At 37.7% G+C, this 20,171-nt stretch overlaps 1 protein-coding gene across 2 annotated transcripts in view; it reads left to right on the top strand.

Annotated features, from left to right (window-relative positions):
* The window catches only part of PPP4R1 (protein phosphatase 4 regulatory subunit 1), a 70,370-nt gene that overhangs the window by 15,297 nt on the left and 34,902 nt on the right, over positions 1-20,171 (top strand). Inside the window, exons 3-9 of one of the 2 annotated variants that reach the window (XM_060244013.1) lie at positions 3,103-3,238; positions 4,030-4,136; positions 9,591-9,733; positions 10,003-10,149; positions 11,507-11,614; positions 12,745-12,810; positions 18,712-18,870. In XM_060244013.1, the coding sequence (XP_060099996.1) occupies positions 3,103-3,238; positions 4,030-4,136; positions 9,591-9,733; positions 10,003-10,149; positions 11,507-11,614; positions 12,745-12,810; positions 18,712-18,870 (866 nt within the window). The remainder of the gene's footprint in view (positions 1-3,102; positions 3,239-4,029; positions 4,137-9,590; positions 9,734-10,002; positions 10,150-11,506; positions 11,615-12,744; positions 12,811-18,711; positions 18,871-20,171) is intronic. The other variant, XM_060244014.1, reaches the window with a different exon arrangement.

Below are 20,171 nucleotides of genomic sequence, written 5' to 3'. Positions count from 1 at the left end.
TGTTGGATTGTACCAATAAGTTGCAGTATTTAGGGATCCTGTATAAGTACTTCGTCCTTGCATTCAAAGCTTTCTATGGAATTGGCTCTAACATTAGCCTCCAGAGATGGCTTATTCAAGAGAACTAAGAAATTGTTAGAGTTGCAAGGTGGCTGGTAGTCCCTGCTAGGAAAATCATTGTAGAAAGCAGTGAGAGTTCATGTGTTCTCTCTTCTGTAACATTTCATGATTATGATCACTATATACAAAGTGTTGAGAGAACTACATTGCTTGCAAACAGTATTACAATTTAAAATAAAATGTTAATACCAATGCAATCCTGGCCATTAATAACTAGTTAAAGCAGATAATTTTCTCTGGAAGATATTGGAGCTTCTGTGACTTCATAAGGGGGCACCAGATCTCTGGAGCAGCCTGTAAAATATCTCTTCATACTCATGATCAACCTGCTTCATAACTGTTAAATTCAAAATAGTGCTGAGTGTCTTAGATATTTCAATGGGAAATATAAAGGGTGGGATTTCATTTAGGTTTTAGGTAACCAAAGCTCTGTTCAAACCGCAGGGAGGTCTGCAGAACTGGAACCATTTGTTCAATGTGTAGTGTTTGAAATTTGAGGAGTACTTTTGAATGTTGTTCCTTGATAAGGCATAACATTGTCATTTTTGACATAAGTAGATATGTTAGAAAGAGATGCTGAGCTCATGACTTCTAGTTGTTACACAGCGTGATATCTCAGTCTGGTTTGACTGCAAAAAAAAATGGCAACAGCCTTTTGAAGATATCAGTGCTAAAAGTTTTGTAACTAATATTAGGGGATTATTTTAAATCCCTAGATTAGACTGGCATGGCCCAAGGGCTTCTTTGTGTGCCTTTCTGTGTGTCAGTGATAAATGAAGAATCTGTAATGTGTATCTTCTCCAGTACTGAAAACACATACAATTTGTGTCTGTATTATATGGCTCTATTCAGATGTTACATGATGGGTATGAATCTGGCTTATTGTTATGTTTGCATGCCCTCTCTCTTCATTCATGGAATAGAACTGGAAACTTCCTGGTTTCAGAAGTCTTTAATTATAATATTATGTGTGATTGCACTTTGTTGAATTATAGTTTGTTTCTTCTACACCATTTTATTTAAGTCACTGCTCACCCCAAGTCTCCTTGTTCATCAACCAAAGTGACTAGTGCTGTCTTGGTCCCAAAGTCTGATTGAAAAGAACTTTAGGCCTGGCTTTGGAACTGAGACAATACTGGTCACTTTGCTTGAAGATCTCTGTTTCCATCTGGATAAAATGTCAGATTCTAAACTAGGGAATTCCATATTCCAAACTAGGGAATTCTGGCTAGAAAAGTGGGATATGAATGTTTCAATAAATTAATTAACAATTATCCCTTGTTTCAATAAATTAATTAACAATTATCCTTTGTTTCTGATTGGGATTTGGGTGGGTTTTTTGTGCGTAGTGGGTGTGGGGCAGGGCAGGAAACGGCAGTAACAAAAAGGACCACACAAGGAAGAAGAAACGCCTTCTAGTGGCGATTCTAACAAGCACCTACTAAAAACCTATACTTGCTGGAGATAGTAAATGTGTCCCTGTTTGTAATAAGGAGCAATATATTTAAATAAGTATATTGTGTATCCTTTTGAAGTTATATAAAGGCTTCATGGTTGATAGTTATAGCAGCTCATTAGTATGCAGTTTTATTTAGGAAGCATCTAAATATCAGTTATTTAAACTATATTGACATGTCATTTCCAAACTTCAGTTGTTTGTAATTGTTTATAATTTGCCTTGTGTTTTCCTGACCAGTGCTTTGGTATCTTGTTTTTGAGGTAACCTGTCATGATGTCAGATGCTGTAAGCAGCATTGCAGCCAAACTGATGGCTTCATTGACTAGAGAATGAATCCTTGCCTGATTTCCCCCCCCCCCCCACACACACAAACTTTTTTTCATGGTGTAGTGAAGTTATAGTGACAGATGGAAGGGTGTGTGTATAGACTGTTGGTGGCGTTTAATAGTTGCCAGAAAAAGGGTGCATGCTTGCAAGGAAGGAATTGGCTGCTGCTTGAGCAAGTAAGAACATAGGGGTAGGGGGAGAAAGGCTAGAGTTGCACTATCTCTAAAACTTCATTTTAATTTGAAAGCGACTGTTGGTCATGATGCTTTATAGAGGCAAGGTGGCATTACTCTGTTCTCTGGCAGCTTTATGTTGAAAACGCTTTGCTTTGGAAATGAGTGGTAACCAGTTTGATTTAATATTAGAAATTCCAGTATAGATGTATCAGGACTATATCTCTTTCAGTAGCCTCACTTTTGGCTCCTAAAAGTTTGATGCAAGGATTTAGGAATTCCAAATATTTTAATGACCCATGCAGTATTAGTCCTGTTGAATGCTGGTAATTCCTTACGCATTCAACCGCTGGAAAATGTAAATGGTTAGCTTTAGAACTCTTTATATCGTGCTCTTCTATTTTCTGAAAAGTTAGTTTTCTGTGTTTAAACCTCTGTAATATTATGTGCTTCGAATTTTTACAGACACTTCAGACAAATACTAGCATGATAAATTGTCATTTGTTTTAATAGGTACATTGTGTAAAGGCATTCCCAGTTTGTGTTGCAGAAACTAACTCAAGGTTAACTAACGCTCATGTGTGTGTATGACGTCAGTTTTTAATTGAGATTCTCTATGGAAGGAGGGGGATATGGGGCAACAAAGTGCGTTTATTCACAAGCCTTCTTAAAATGATGCCTCAACAGAGTTCATGTGTTTAATTGCTGAGACTAGGAGGTGTCCGTCAGTTGACTGAAGGACCAGCAGAAAGTTACTAGCAATTTAGTGTCTGCACAAGTGTTCTGTAACTGTTTTGCAAACTACTGGAACATAAGAAATGGAAGAACTGTACACAAGTGGAAAACTGTATACAAGTGAATGCTGTTTTCAGAAGCAATTACACAGAACTGCTTTTTAAAAAATCACTATAAAGAAAAACGAGGTTTTAATATCTGCATAGGCTAACCTTTCTGAGCATTAGACATCCTTTGTGTGTTAAAATATATTGTGATTATAAGGAATATTTCTGATGTCTCTGATAGTTGGTGTGGATGACTACAGCTCAGAGTCTGATGTGATTATTATACCTTCAGCCCTGGACTTTGTCTCACAAGATGAAATGTTGACACCTCTAGGAAGATTGGACAAGTACGCTGCAAGTGAGAACATTTTTAATAGGTATGTTGTTTCATCCTATTTTATAAGCTGTTATTTTAACATATGTTTAATTCATGTGTGGAAGATACAACTTGGATCTCCTTTTTCAAAAGGGCAGTTATGAATTAAGTATCTACCAATCATTTGCCACTTTAGATGTCTTCCCTTTAAGGACTACTTAGCACATTTTAAAAACTATTACAGACTCACTTTGTGTTCACAAAAGGTCCTGTTAGAAAAGGCTAAAAGCTTCTTAGGTTTTTGCTACAGGCACACAATTCAAGATTGGCAGCTGCATTATATGTTGTGTGAATAGCAGCTCAAACTCAAACAGGTCTGTAATATGGACAGGTTTTCAAATATGAGTTCACCATCTGATATCAGAATAAGCATTGCAGAAACCACATTGGTCATTGAATTCTATGGCAAAGTTTACTATTTTTTTAATAGTGACCAAATGGAACTGGAGTTGGAGCAGGAGTTGATGTAGTTTAGTAAGATTCACTTCAGCTTTTTAATTCTAGAATTTGGCATTGTTTAGGGCAATCCTTATCCTGTGGAAAATAGGCTGAGTGTTATATAGTGTACTGAATCTTAGAATACAAAGTAGGGATCAGAAACTTTTGAGTCCGATCTCTTAGCCTATTTCTTACATTGTTGCTATGATCAAAAATAGGCTAGTCTTATGTTGTCCACTTCAAACTCTTTGGAAGAGAATCAGGACAAACTTGTGACAGGTTTTATATATCTATCCCAAATGAATATCTCACTCTAACAATATTGCAATGTGCTTTCCCCCTCTCATGTTCTAGGCAAATGGTGGCTCGAAGTTTGTTGGACACTTTAAAAGAAGTGAGTGATGATGAGAGAGATTGTATTGCTGTACTGGAAAGAGTCAGCAGGCTAGCAGATGATTCTGGTATGTAGTGTGAAAAGTCTTGGTGGACTAAAAGGAAAGCCAGAATGTTTAGTAGGATGGTAGAAGGGACAAAAAGGAAAGTAGTCTATCATACATCTTTTCCTCTCTGGGCATGTATTCCTATCTCTTTGGTAGTTCTTCAAAAAGTATTCTTGTTGAATTATGTGTGGGAAGTGGAACATCTACTCCCACAGACCAATAAGGCGCACAGAAGGTACAAGGGAGCAAAAGAAATGGTTTTAATCCCAAATAATGGCTGGCCAAGCCAAAATTTGTGAGCCCCCAACTAAAAGATTTTTTAATATCTATTTGTCTTATTGAGAGACAGTTTGGTGTAGTGGCTAAGTGCATGGACTCATCTGGAAGAACCGGGTTTGATTCCCCACTCCTTCACTTGCAGCTGGTGGAATGGCCTTGGGTCAGCCATAGCTCTTGCAGAGCTATCCTTGAAAGGGCAGCTTCTGTGAGAGCTCTCTTGACCCCACTTACCTCACAGGGTGTCTATTGTGTGGGAGGAAGGTAAATGAGATTGTAAACTGCTTTGAGACGCTGAGATTCAGTGTGAAGGGTGGAGTATAAATCCAGTATCTTTTTCTTTATTTTCTATTACATGCACATCAGAGTAATCACCTTACTTATCCTTAACATTATAGCTATTATTTTAAAAAAATTTTTGATAACATATGGTAACAATTTCCGTTAATAACTTCTTTTCATCTCTCCCATATGCTTCTTTCTAATCACCCCTCCCCCCGTTACTTGACCCCCACCAGTGTTATTTACTTAAAATACTAACATTAAAAGGTATCGTTAATTACTAAGAACTAAAATTAATCTTCTTTCTTCTAAAGTTTAATCATTATCAAAAATTGTCCAAAGTCCTTTTACTTTCCACTCGTCTTCTACATAACTTCTAAATTTTTTCCACTCCTTTTTAAAATCTTCTAAATCATAGTCTCTTACAGTTCTTGTTAATTTGTCCATCTCACTCCATGTCATAACTTTTACAATCCAATCCCATTTTTCTGGTATTTTTTCTTGCTTCCATAACTGTGCATACAGTGTCCTAGCAGCTGAAAGCAAGTACCAAATTATAGTTTTATCTTCTTTTGGAAATTTTTCCATTTGTAATCCCAACAGAAAATTCTCTGCAGCTTTCTTGAATTCATATCCCAAGATCCTAGAAATTTCTTGTTGGATCATCTGCCAATACTTTTTCGCTCTTTCACAAGTCCATCACATATGGTAGAAAGAACCTTCATATTTTTTGCATTTCCAACATCTGTCTGGCATCCTGTTATTCATCTTTGCCAATTTTTTAGGAGTCATATACTATCTATACATCATTTTAAAACAGTTCTCTTTAATACTCTGACATGTTGAAAGTTTCATAGAGTTCTTCCATAAATATTCCCATGTATCCATCTGTATTTCTTTATTTACATTTATTGCCCATTTAATCATCACTACTTCATCTTCTGTAGACAATTTAAAAAGTAACTTATAAGTTTTTGAAATTAATTTTTCATTGTCTCCAAGCAGAGCTTTTTCCATTTCTGTTTGCTTTCATCTTATTCCTTCAGTTTTAATATCATTTTCCACCAAACTCTTTATTTGTTGCATTTGAAACCAATCGTATTTGTTATTCAACTCCACAGCAATTTTCAATTCTATTTTGCCACTGTATTTTTAATAGTTGATTGTATAACAGCCATTTTTCTTCACCTGTCTCAGCTGTTATTTTTATCACTTCTGCTGGCACTATCCATAATGGTTTTCTTTCATCACCATATTTCTTATATTTCATCCAGGTATTCAACAAATTATTTCTTATATAATGGTGAGAGAAAAAACTATCAATCTTTTTCTTCCCATAATACATATAAGTGTGCCAGCCGAATTTATTTCCATGACCTTCCAACACTAAAAGTTTTTTATTCAGCAGCGTCACCCACTCTTTTATCCACACTAAACAAACTGCTTCATGATATAATCTTAAATCTGGTAATTGGAATCCTCCTCTTTCTTTAGCATCTATTAAAACTTTCATTTTAATCCTTGGTTTTTTCCCAGCCCATATAAATTCCGAAATCTTCCTTTGCCATTTGTTAAATTGTTTACTGTCTTTCACAATCAGAATAGTTTGAAACAAATACATTATTCTCGGCAAAATATTCATCTTAATTGCAGCTATTCTTCCAAGCAATGACAAGTTAAGCTTATTCCATTTTATCATATCTTCATCCATTTTACGCATTAGCTTTTCATAGTTATTTTTGAACAGGTCAATATTCTTCATTGTTATTTCCACAACCAAATATTTTACTTTAGAGGTAACTTCACATCCTGTTAGTCTCTGCAACTCCTTTTGTTTATTTACTTTAATATTTTTACATAAAATTTTTGATTTTTATTTATTAACATAAAATTCTGCCAGTTCTCCATATTCTTGTATTTTAGCTAACAATAAAGGTGTTACTTGTGTAGGATTTTCATTTATAAACATTATATCATCTGCAAATGCTCTATATTTGTAAATAAATCCTTTAACTCTCAACCCTTCTATTTCTTTATCATCTTGTATTTGCATCAGTAAAATTTCAAGAGTCATTATAAACAACAAAGGTGAAAGTGGACAACCTTGTCTTGTACCTTTGCTGATTATCATTTCATCTGTAAGATCTGCATTTATACATAATCTTGCACGTTGTTCAGTATATATTGCCTTTATCATTCTTATAAAGTTTTCCCCCAACTCTATTTTCTCCATTACTGCAAACATAAAGTCCCAGTTCAAATTGTCAAAAGCTTTCTCTGCATCCGCAAAGAATAATGCAACTTCCTTCTCTGGATGTCTTTCATAATATTCTACAATACTTACAACAGTTCTAATATTGTCTCTTATTTGCCTTTTAGGGAGAAATCCCGCTTGGTCTTCCTTTATGAAATTTATCAAATATTGTTTAAGTCGTTCTGCCAAAATTCTTGTATATATCTTATTATTTAGTAATGAAATTGGTCTATAGTTCTTTACATTCATGACATCTCTATCTTCCTTAGGAATCAAAGAAATTACAGCTTCCTTCCATGTATTTGGTATTTTCCCTTTTATTCTTATCATATTCATCAATTTTTGAAGTTTCGGTACTAATTCTTCTTTAAAAATTTTAAATTTTTTTGCCATATATCCATCTGGCCCAGGTGCTTTTCCAATTTTCATTGCATTAATCGCTGCTTCAATTTCTATTTTTTAATTGGATCATTCAAAAATTTTTTCATATATTCAGTTAAGGGTGCTATTTTAATCTTTTGCAAATACGCTTCCATCCTTTCCTTCTTTACTTTAACACCTTTAAATAATTTAGCATAGTACTTGAAAAATTCTCTCTTCCTTCTTGATCTACCATCTCTCTTCCATCAACCACAATTTTATTAATAATTTTACTTCCTCTCTTTTTCTTCAGTTGCCAGGCCAAATACTTTCCAGGTTTATTCACTCCCTCAAAGGACTTCTGTTGTAATTTTTTCAAATTCCATTCCAATTCCTTATTTAACAAATGTCTCATTTGTGCTTGTAGTATTGTAATCTCCCTTATAATTTTCTTTTTCCCTGGCCTTTTCCTCAGTTCCCCTTCTTTTTTCTTTATTTCATTTTGAATGTCCAACATCTGTTTTTCTTTTGCCCTTTTGTCCTTATTGTTTAATGTAATCAATATTCCTCTCATTACGGCTTTATAAGCCTCCCACACCATCTGAAATTCTATATCATCTTTATCATTTATTTGGAAGAAAGCTTTAGTTTCATTTTCTAGAGATGTCACTAATTCTTTATTTTGTAGTAAATCTTCATTTAATCTTCATCTTCTCACTTTTTTAGACAATTTTGTAATCCATAATATTGGGTTATGATCTGCACCTATCTTCGGTAAGATCTCTATTTTCTTAGTTATAAGGCCTAAGTCCTTTGTACCCCATAACATGTCAATTCTGGAAAAAGTAGTATGTCTTGCTGAAAATAATGTATAATCTCGTACTTCAGGATTAAATTTTCTCCATATGTTTTCCAAGTTTTCTTGTTTAACCAGTTCAAAGAAGGATTTTGGTAATTTTCCTTCTTTATTGTTATTTTTTCCCCCAGACTTCAATTGTTCCATTAAAGTCTCCCATAATCATGACCTGGTCATATGTCACTTCATCAAGTTGTTTTATAATGTCTTTTAAAAAAACATCTTTTGCACCATTTGGTGCATACAGTCCCAATAATAAGTTTTTTTCGCATGTATTATTACTTCCACTGCCACAAATCTTCCATCTTTATCTTTAAATATTCTTTTTGGGTCCAATTCTTGTTTAATATAAAAAATCACACCCCTTTTCTTCTGTTCAGCCAATGAAAAAAATTCCAGTCCCAATTGTTTATTCCATAAAAATTTATAATCCTTTTGTTTAATATGAACTTCTTGTAAGCAAATTATATTACAGTTTTGTTTTTTAATCCAATGAAATATTGCCTTTTTTGTGGTGAATTTAGTCCATTTACATTCCAAGATAATACTTTATAATCCATCATGGTGCAAATTCTTTATTCTCTTCATAAAATTTATGCAGCTCCTGTGTATTTGTAGGTATTGAAAAAATGAATAGAGGCAGTAGTAGAGTTAGATAAGGACTTCTATAGATAAATCTGGTAAAATAAAAAGGCAACTTTCTGTTATGGAAATTAGTGGATTTGGAGGTTCTCCTCTAAATCATTTTGAAGTTGTGATGTCTTATCACAGGCAACTTTTTTTGTTTCTGTAATTTCATTAAAAATCAACTCTGTGATTGAATGAACCAATGTATACTGTGCCATAGCTCGGTGTCTTTTTCCACAATAACCCATATTTTGATTCTACCATGGGGTCAAAGGGGAACATTGCATTGTCTTCTTTTAATAGTTTAATTGGTAGCTATGTGACAGTATAGCTTGTGTTAAATTACAGCTCCACTTACCGAATACTGAATGTTTAATCTGCTTTAACTTGAAGGGCAAAAGTCTCAATCTTCTTAAAACAAGAATTATTAGTCATTGTGTTTATGATTATTTATATTTTATTTACGGGATTTTTATCTCACCAAAGCAGGCGGGGGGGGGCGGTTACAACAGAATAAAATACAATACATTATTAAAACATAAGAATATAAAAATTTCTCAGTATAAAACAATATGCATAAACAGTGTAGAACAACAAGATGGCAAAAGCTCCCCAAGTCTGCTCATTAATATTCTAGATCTAATTCAGTTCAAGTTTGAAAACTTTTAATATAATGATAATTTTGGTTACAAGATTGATCCTTTTCATTAGTTGTAAGTGATTCATTAGTACCACACTGTAGTAGGAGTTTGATTGTTGAACAATATCACTATGATGCTTACAAATGATATATTTCTGTTTTTAACATTCTAATTCATAGAACCGACAGTAAGAGCTGAATTGATGGAGCAGGTACCTCATATTGCTATGTTTTGTCAAGAAAACAGGCCTTCAATTCCATATGCTTTCTCAAAATATTTACTGCCTATTGTGGTCAGGTACCTTGCAGATCAGAATAACCAGGTGAGGATCTCTTACAATTGTGGAATAATACAAGTAAAACAATACAAAAAAGACTACAAAAAGAATGAAAACTGCCAGACATTTCTTGAAAAGTGAGTGGTCTTGGATGTTCACATTTTCCCATACCAGTTTTAATGCCCAGCAATAAAACCTATGCATTTTTGTAGATTAGACACTGTCAGGATTTTTTAGAATAGTTTTATACTGATGAACCATTATACTGATGAACTATTCCATTTTTCCTTTTTCCTTTTTAAAAAATAACACAGGTGAGAAAAACCAGCCAGGCAGCATTACTTGTTCTGTTAGAGCAAGAACTTATTGAACGATATGATGTGGAGACCAAAGTATGTCCAGTTCTTATAGAGCTGACTGCTCCAGATAGTCATGATGATGTGAAGACAGAGGCTGTGGCCGTAAGTAGCCTTGTTTTAAATATCTGAATTGTTTTCTAAGGTTGGATCCAGATTTAATTTTCTAATGGAAGAATAAAATTTCCCTGCGTTCTCCCTTCCACTAAACTCCACAAAATGCTGATGTTGGGCACAAGGACCCTGAGGAATTACATGAGGGGGACGGGGTCTGCAGCAGGCAGGATTGTGATTTACTGGAAATTTCCAGTTTAGTCTGGATCCAAACCTTAGCATGCAGTAAAAATGGATATTTGTAATGGTGAGCAGGATGAAGAGTTTTTCATTCTAAAATATGTCACAATTATCAATATAAGATTTTTGTAAATATCAACACAATGTTTATATTATGAACATTTATTTGAGTGGAAATGGAAGGCAGCAGCAGTGGATGTATTTCTGCATGACAGGTTCAGGTGGGCAGCCGTGTTGGTCTGAAGCAGTAGAACTAAGTTAGAGTCCAGTAGCACCTTTAAGACCAACAAAATTTATTCAGCATGTAAGCTTTCATGTGCATACACACTTCATCTGATGATGAAGGTTGTTAACTTCAGTTAGCTTCCATGAGGAAGCCTTCCAAATGGACTCTTCCCCTGACACAAGAAATCTTGTTTGCTGGAAGACAGTGCCTCTACTAGTGGAATGGATCTGTGGGAACCAATTTACTGTTGCTTCCATGTATATAAAATGTACTAATAAATAGAGTTCTTAGCTCAATATGCGTTGATGGGTTGACTGTTTTAAACAGCAGGCTGAGTAAAAACTGGTTTCTCAACATGTGGCATATTTCTCCATTCCTTTCCAATTTAGTAATTTTTATATTGAAAAATTCTTTGTATTTCAGACCATACTGCCCCCCCATCCATTTTCTGATAACTAAAAACCATTTCAGTGAAAGGGGCAACTTTTAATCTGGATAATTTTTGCAAAGATCAGTGTCTTTGCCTGAGCAGTGTAGAATAGTAATCCGTAGTTCAGGGATGCAAACCATGGTAACTCTTGCAACAATTCAAAACTATATTGCTGGCTTGTGTATTATGTGCTTGTGGACAGTGACAATGCAAACCAACATGAAAAATTGGCCTTGGCGTGCTTATAGTGCAGTATTCCTCTTTGTAGCATGTAGTAACCTTGAATATTTGTGTGAAAAAACCTCGTTTCTCTGCATGATTTCTCCTCCTTCAAGCTTGGAAGAGCATTTTATTTCCATGCACTAGTGGAGCGCAATGACTTCATAATTAGAAATGTGTTACATTTTCATAATTTTTTTCCTTAGGATTGTAATTAGAATTAGAATATTGCTGAGTTAATGACATTTGATAGCTCATCTTGCATTCCTAATTGGTGTCTTTCTTATAATTAGATAATGTGCAAAATGGCCACTATGGTAGGAAAGGACATTACAGAAAGGCTCATTCTTCCTAGATTTTGTGAAATGTGCTGTGACTGCAGAACGTTTCATGTTCGTAAGGTATTTACCCTTTGTAAATTTTTACTGCTGTTTTCCCCTCTAGTGGTATCTGTAATACCCGAGAGAAGTATACATACAACCTCTTTTTTTGCAGTTGCATACATATAGTTTGCTACAGAATAAATCATTCATTCTAGAACCTCAAGGATTTTTCACCCCAGATTAAAATTCCAGATGGGATTTGTAAAATCAAAGCGAATTGACTTGCTACAAGATTCCAGTTCATGGGGTTGGGGTGGGGGAAGAAGGGCTCTGTATTATTATTTAATCCAAGTATAAACAGACACATGCCAGTCCAAAGATCAGTGTGTGTTTGGTTGTATATGTGGTTGTCAGGGGTCTTGACTTGCCTGTTTCCCTGCCCATCACTAAGTCTTCTGATGCTTCTGTGGCTGTGGGAGATTGAACCCTTCCCCTAGTTTGAAGCTGTAATTCTTACTGTAATTCTCCATGTCAGAGGCCAGCAGACACTGCCCTGGCCACTGACTGAAGCACAACAAAGTGACACGGACACTTGGCAAGAAGACTGGTTGCCAGGATGTCTGGGAGGGCAGACACAGGGATGCAGATACAGAGATGGACTTTTTTTCCCTTTAGATATTTGGCAAGATCAGAACAGATACATGATCATTTGCTTGGTCAAATATTGCTAAAAAAAAAAATCATCAAATTTTTGGTCTTAACAAAGATGTGACTTCTACAAACCATGGGGTGGATCCAACTTTCCTCCCAGGTGCCTTCCTTTAATTTAAGGAGCCTTACTCCAACTTAAGTTGGTCTTCCTCCAGAAGAAAAGCCACTTAAGTAGGCTTTAAAGTTTGCTTGGTGCAGTGGTAGGATAAAGGCAGGATCCACCTCGGTAGACATTCAGTTCATTGTCATCACATTTCTCTTTCATTTCACAATTTGTTTTATCAGTTTATAGCCCCAATTAAAAAAAATATGGCTACGTTTCAGGATGAGGGCTGCAATGAACACATGTCCACTAAATAGACTTGCTGTTCGTTACATCATGCATTACATGATGGAACAGTGAAGTACAGTTTTGATTCTTCAGAAACTTCAAATCCTTAAATAATTCTGTTCTGTGTAATGTTATTTGCCAGTCTAATACATTTATTGTTTCTCAGGTTTGTGCTGCCAATTTTGGTGATATCTGTGGTGTAGTTGGACAGCAAGCCACTGAAGAAATGCTGGTGAGTGGAAAAACTATAGATTAAGATTCATGTGTAAGCTTTCATACTTTTTAACATAGCATAGTACATTACAATGACAATGACCTCCAGTCTAAGTCCATGAGACTGTGCTGGATTTAGGCAGTAGTCACTTGTAAATAGGCTAGACTGGCAAAAATTGTGCAAGGTAGAGCTCATCAGGAAATTTGTTGGGGGGGGGGGGAGATTAAATTTTCCCCTTCTGTGTCTTCCTTCTTATCCTAGCCCTGAATACCAACAGTGTAGAGAAAGAAAAGTTGTGAATGCTTAAGGTTTGGGTCCAGGTGAACACAAAGTTGCTCATCTAGCCCTGAAAGGTAATCTACAGGACATAGGATCAGAGTATTTACATATCTCTTTTCCCATGCTGCTGGGATGGGATTTGGAGTTGAAATGTGCGTTTGCTCTCTAAGGCAGAGGACATCTCATGGGTTAGTCCCATCACTCCAATAGGGAGGTGGCAGGAAAACGTTTTTCAACTTCCTTTTGGCACCTTCAGGATAACCTGCCCCTTCATGGAACAGAACTGATCATTCGAAAACACGTTAAACTATAAGGGGCTCCGCTTGGGGCTTGGTGTCAGTTAGAGTCAAAGGAAGTGCTTTTTATCTAATATTAATTAATCCCTTAATTAAGACTATTTTAGCTTTGTAGCGTTAGTCATTAAAAGCTTATCGATTCTGGCAGAAAGGGAAGATTAAGGTTGGGGGATGCACACTGAGATGCAAACATCTTAATCTTACACCCCTTCAAGATATTATAAACTTCGAGTTGCTTCAGAAGTCAATTTGCCTCCTACTCCTCTCAGTTTTCCCTTTAATAACTGAAGTTAAAAAAAAGGTAAAGGAATATTTTCTGCATATTTTGAGAGTTCCTGAACTGTGTACTGTCTGAATGACCACATAGGTGCACGGTGCATGACTAATGTTTGCTATCTGTAGGCCAGATAAGGCTGGGAAATTTAGAAATTATCTTGTGTCTGGTCACTTTCATTTTCCTGAGACACAAAGTATTATGAATGAAAATGTGATCTGGTTTCTTATAAATTTCCCAGTTACTTTCTCTCTTTTATACATGTATACCTGACGTTTATTGGGATTCTTTAGTCACTAGATCTAATATTGTTTAGTCACTAAATCTAATAGTCGACTGTCTGGCTCGTGTGGATAATGAAAGCTGCCCTGTGGGACCACCACAGATATATTGGGTATTTCTATATTGTATGACTTTGTAAATTAAGCAAAGAAAAAAAATCATCAAAACTAGCCTGAGGAGAACTGAAAATGACCCAGAAGGGATGGAATGAAGAGAGCTGAGGAGTGCCAAAGGGAGGGAAAGAACAGTCAACCTGCTTATGTCTCTTCAGACAATTCTAGGTGGGGAAATTTCCAAACTGTTCTTTCTGCTCCCATGGTTTCTTCTGGTGTTACCTAAATTGGCAGTCTCCAAATTGGGGATCTCCAAATTTAATTGGAGGAATTAACGTAAGAGGGGATAACAAGCAAGATCTCTACCAGCGTTTATGGATTTCCCCCCTTTGAGAACTCTGAAAATAAACCAAACCAAATAAATGGAAAAGATTTTATTTAAAAAGGAATAAAAGAGCTAAACATACACAAGAGCACACGGGAAAACACATATACAAGACTAACAAAGGTAAAAGAGAGTAGCGGGGATACAGATTGAGGATGAGTGATATTTACTTATCTAGAAGAACGTAGTCCATGGAAGAGCAAGGATGAAATTACCTTTGTTTTGGGTGTGAGGTCTGGGTTAAGGAGAAGACACACAGAATTGGGGTTCTGGGAAGCTCAGTTATAGCAAAAACTCTCCCTGGGGCAGAGTGACATGATTGCCGCAACATAATAACTTCATGTGTCTTCCATGAGATGGACAAAGACATGGGAGAGGTCTTATAAAGTTTTTCCTGAGGTGAAACAATCTACATAAAGCTATGATTGTTTTGTCAAGGGCAAATTATGGTAGCTAATGGTGAACTATTCAAAAATGCAAAGTTCTACTTGATGGCCCATTTATCTTATTGGGTGGGAAAGATGTCAGGGTTAGGTGTGCCTATTAAAAGATCAATGTAGGAATGACTCTAAATTGTTCAGGGTGGTGAGAACCAGAAAGAATTGTGAGGCACTCCAAAGGGATCTGTCGAGGCTTGGCGAGTGGGCGTCAATGTGGCAAATGAATTTCAGTGTGGCCAAGTGCAAAGGTATGCACATTGGGGCCAAAAATCCTAATTATAAATACAAGTTGATGGGGTGGGAACTGGAGGAGACTGACCAAGAGAGAGGTGTTGGGGTCGTGGTAGATAACTCACTGAAAATGTTGAGACAGTGTGCGATTGCAATAAAAAAGGCGAATGCCATGCCAGGAATTATTAGGAAGGGAACTGAAAACAAATCAGCCAGTGTCATAATGCCCCTGTATAAATTGATGGTGCGGCCTCATTTGGAATACTGAGTACAATTCTGGTCCCTGACGGAAGGGCATTTTCCAACGCCGCTCAAAGAGGCTGTGGTCCGTCCCCTCCTAAAAAAACGATCTTTGGATCCGGCCCAATTGGCACACTATCGGCCGGTCTCAAATTTGCCCTTTTTGGGCAAACTTATTGAGAGGGCAGTGGCGATGCAGTTACAGACTTTCCTGGAGGACGCTTCCGTCCTTGACCCATTTCAGTCCGGCTTTCGCCCGGGACATGGGACGGAGACGGTGTTGGTTGCCCTAGTGGATGACCTTCAACGGCATCTGGATCAGGGTGGCTCGGCGGTGCTGATGCTGTTAGACCTGTCGGCTGCGTTCGACACAGTCGACCATCGGCTACTGACGTGCCGCCTCGCCGACGCGGGGATTCAGGGGTTGGCCTTACAGTGGCTTTCCTCTTTCCTGGAAGGTCGGGGACAAAGGGTCGCAATTGGGGGGGAGCTATCCCAGAGGTGCACACTCGATTGTGGTGTGCCCCAAGGGGCGGTTCTCTCCCCGATGTTATTTAACAACTACATGCGGCCTCTTGCCCAGATTGCCCGAAGGTATGGGCTAGGGTGTCACCAGTACGCTGATGACACCCAGCTCTATCTACTGATGGACGGCCAGCCGGTCTGCGCCCCGGAAAATCTTGATGGGGCACTACAGGCCGTGGCTGAATGGCTCAGACTGAGTGGGGAGAGCCAGTTTGGTGTAGTGGTTAAGTGTGCAGACTCTTATCTGGGAGAACCGGGTTTGATTCCGCACTCCTCCACTTGCACCTGCTGGAATGGCCTTGGGTCAGCCATAGTTCTGGCAGGGGTTGTCCTTGAAAGGGCAGCTGCTGTGAGAGCCCTCTCCAGCCCCACCCACCTCACAGGGTGACTGTTGTGGGGGAGGAAGGTAAAGGAGATTGTGAGCCGCTCTGAGACTCTTCGTAGTGAAGAGCGGGATATAAATACAATATCTTCTTCTTCTTCTTCTAAATCCTGCGAAGACAGAGGTCCTTTGCTTGGGTCGCCGCGGGCCGGGAGGGGGAATCCCCCTACCAGTTTTTGACGGTGCGCCGCTGACAGCGGCGGACAGGGTCAGGAGCTTGGGGGTGCTATTGGAGCCTTCCCTAAAGATGGAGGCTCAGATAGCAGCCGCTGCCAAGTCCGCGTTTTTTCATCTTAGGCGGGCAAGGCAGTTGGCCCCCTTCCTGGAGCGCGACGACCTAGCAACAGTGATCCATGCTACGGTCACCTCGAGGATGGACTACTGCAATGCCCTCTACATGGGGCTGCCCCTGTCCCGAACTTGGAAATTGCAGCTGGTGCAGAATGCCGCGGCCCGGCTGTTATTGGGTCTCCCAAAGTGGGGACACATTCGGCCGGGTCTTCGGACCCTGCACTGGCTTCCAGTGATATACCAAGTCTGGTACAAGGTGCTGGTTATTACCTTTAAAGCCCTATATGGCCTGGGACCTGCCTACCTGAAGGACCGTCTCTCCCCACATGTTCCCCAGAGAGTACTGAGGTCGGGAACACAAAATCTCCTCACTATCCCTGGGCCAAAAGAAGCCCGCTTGAAATCCACCAGAGAAAGGGCTTTCTCCGTTATGGCCCCTACATGGTGGAATCAGCTGCCGGAGGAGGTGAGGGCCCTGCGGGACCTTGTTCAGTTCCGCAGGGCCTGTAAGACGACCCTCTTCCGGCTAGCCTACACCTAGCTAAGATGAGAACTCAATGTAGCTTGCCAGACTTCTGTTTTATATGTATTTGGAATGTTTACTGGTTTTTAAGGTTTTAACTGTTTTAAATGTTTAATGGTTTATATATTTAAATATTGTTTAATTTTTATGTTGATCAATTGCTGGAAGCCGCCCTGAGCCACTTGTGGGAAGGGCGGGATACAAGTCATAGATAAATAAAATAAATAAAAATGGTCACCACACCTCAAAAAAAATATTATAGCATTAGAAAAAGTGCAGAAAAGGGCAGCTGGAATGATTAAAGGGTCAGAACACTTTCTCTATGAAGAAAGGTTAAAACACTTGGGGCTCTTTAGCTTGGAGAAACGTTGACTGAGGGGTGACATGATAGAGGTTTACAAGATTATGCAGGGAATAGAGAAGATAAAGAAGTACTTTTCTCCCTTTTCCACAATACGAGAACTCATGGACATTAATGAAATTGTTGAGCAGTCGGGTTAGAACAGATAAAAGGAAGTACTTCACACAAAGGGTGATTAACGTGGAATTCATTGCCATAGGAGGTATTGGTGGCTACAAGCACAGACAGCTTCAAGAGGGGATTGGGTAAAAATATGGAGCAGAGGTCCATCAGTGGCTATTACCCACAGCATTTTATTGAAACTGTCTGGGGCAGTGATGCTCTGTATTCTTGGTGCTTGGGGGGGGGGGTGCAAAGTGGAAGGGCTTCTAGACCCACTTGTGAACCTCCTGATGACACTTGGTTTGGGTTTTTCTTGGCCACTTTGTGACAGAGTGTTGGACTGGATGGGGCATTGGCCTGATCCAACATGGCTTCTCTTATGTTCTTATGTTCCGAGACCCACCCCAAAAAGAAAGAAAAATAAGTAACAAGTGGCATTTAAAAAAACCAAGGTATACAATTCAGCTTGGGCACAGTATAAAATATTATATATTTCAGGTTCCATTTCTCATTATAATACCAAGTAAATTGAAATATTTCATAGACTTTTAAATATTTTTATCCATTAGTGATGGGATGGGGTGGGAAGAGAGAAACAGAAGGGGAAGGCACTGATAAGGCAAGGTAAAGAAAAAGTAAGGTAGGGAAGGAAAGGGTGTATCGGAAAGGTGGGGAACAGCCTGGCATCCATTTTGTATACATTTTGATAAAACTGCTTGACATGTGAGGTTTTGGTGGCTATTAAATGAAGAGTGAGAGGAGAGGGTCTGCCTATTTACACTGGGGCCACAGTTAGCACTCTCTTCTGTCAAGGTTTGGTATGTTTTTCTTGAGAGACAGCTGTATTATGTACATATTTTCTTCATTTGAGTGCTGCTTAAACTTAATTTCCTGTCTCATATTTGGTGTGGCAAAAATAAATTTGAGACCTGCCCCCCCAAGAATATTACAGTATTCCTGAATATCTAATCATTATTGCCCCATCAACATTCCCCCTAAGCCATCCTTCTTTTGTGTGATTCGTTCCCCTTTTGAGAAGACAGAGTGAAATTATTTTAGTCATTCTTTAGTGATGTCAGTAATAACAGTAATTCCAGCAGCAATAATCTTAGTCTTAATTTTGTCTATTCCACAAACTAGACAATGCCTTTTCTTCTGAAAAATATTTTTATAACTTATAAGGAATCATTCTATGATAAGAAAAATACTAATTAATCTCTTCATAAAAGTTTGTATCGTGTCTTGCATTCTTCAGCTGCCTAGATTTTTCCAGCTTTGTTCTGATAATGTATGGGGTGTGAGGAAGGCTTGTGCAGAATGCTTCATGGCTGTTTCATGTGCCACATCACAAGAAGTTCGTCGAACAAAGTTGTCAACACTTTTCATTAACCTTATCAGTGATCCTTCACGATGGGTAAGTGGATTTTGCAGGTACAGATAACATGTATTCAAATATTTCTGTAAAAATTATTCAAAAGTTATCCCCACTGTTCCCCCTGAAGGGCCCCCATACTTTTAAAAAATGAAAGCTGAACTTTTACCTCTGTTACTGGATTATCTTCCAAGTATCTTATTCTATTTGGAATTTTGCATGTTTGGAATCTCAGAGGGTGCTCCAATGATGCCTTTCCAGATGTTAATAGAACAAATGCATTGCTGGGTTTTTATTGCAGGATATTTAAAGCAACTGTACATTCTGAGATTTTGTCTCAATTTTTTTTAAAAAATAGAGGTTGTTTAAATGCATCTTGAACTCATCATAACAGCTGGTAGCGTCTCTTTGGTGCATTATTATCGCACCCTTTTCCTGAGGAGTTTAGAATAGTGTGCATTTGTCTCCCAGAAACAAAGTAAGACTGGTGTTAGAAAAAAAATACTTTGGTTTATGCCAAGTGAAAGTACTGTTGTAATACAGAGGTGTTTGAGATGGTCTGATGAGGACAATTAGTAGGAAATAGTAAACAGAAAAGGGCAAACCAATACAAATGTCAGGTTATTTTGGATCAAATCAAATTCCTGAAAAAATAGCATGAGTCATACTTCTCTATTAATTTTTCAGCCAAATAGAATTTTTAAAAAGAAAATATATACATAGAGACAAAAATATAACAACAATGGTGGCAAATTTGCACAAAGGTCTCTATAAAAGGTTTCCAAATATCCCCACACCATTGTTGCTATGGCATGAATTCAAATACTGGTAGAGTTTTAAGGTCCTCAGTACACTGATTTATTGGAGGTGGGCTTTTATCCTTCTAGTGTTGTAATACAAGATTTTAGCTCTAGTAAGGCCATGGAAGATCCATTTAAAAATATATGAGCATTCTCAAAAATCATTGAACATTCTAACACAAAATTGATGTAAGTAATACCTCCTCCTAGAAAAACCGAATGGTTGGACACACCCAAAGTGTATGTTTAAGGAATGCATTCTGTGACTTACAACACTAACAGTTAGACACTTTACTCAGTCCTTTGTTAAAGGGCCACTGTGGTGCCCTGTATATCCTAAACATAATTTTTTGCTGAATAAGTAGCAACTGAAGAGAAGTAGCATTGCAAGAGCAGGTATAAACTTTAAAGCCATATTTCATTGCTTTAGCAAAACAGGGCAATTAGTTCCTTATTCCAGTATATCATATATATTCATCAACATGAAATATTTATAGACAAATATGGTACTTGATTCCACTTTTAGCTTTTATAACCTACACA

This window comes from Heteronotia binoei, chromosome 7 (assembly GCF_032191835.1).
Source record: "Heteronotia binoei isolate CCM8104 ecotype False Entrance Well chromosome 7, APGP_CSIRO_Hbin_v1, whole genome shotgun sequence".
Taxonomy (NCBI): Eukaryota; Metazoa; Chordata; class Lepidosauria; order Squamata; family Gekkonidae; genus Heteronotia; species Heteronotia binoei.
Note: the sequence above shows the minus strand (reverse complement) of the source record. Positions and strands in the feature narration are given on the sequence as shown.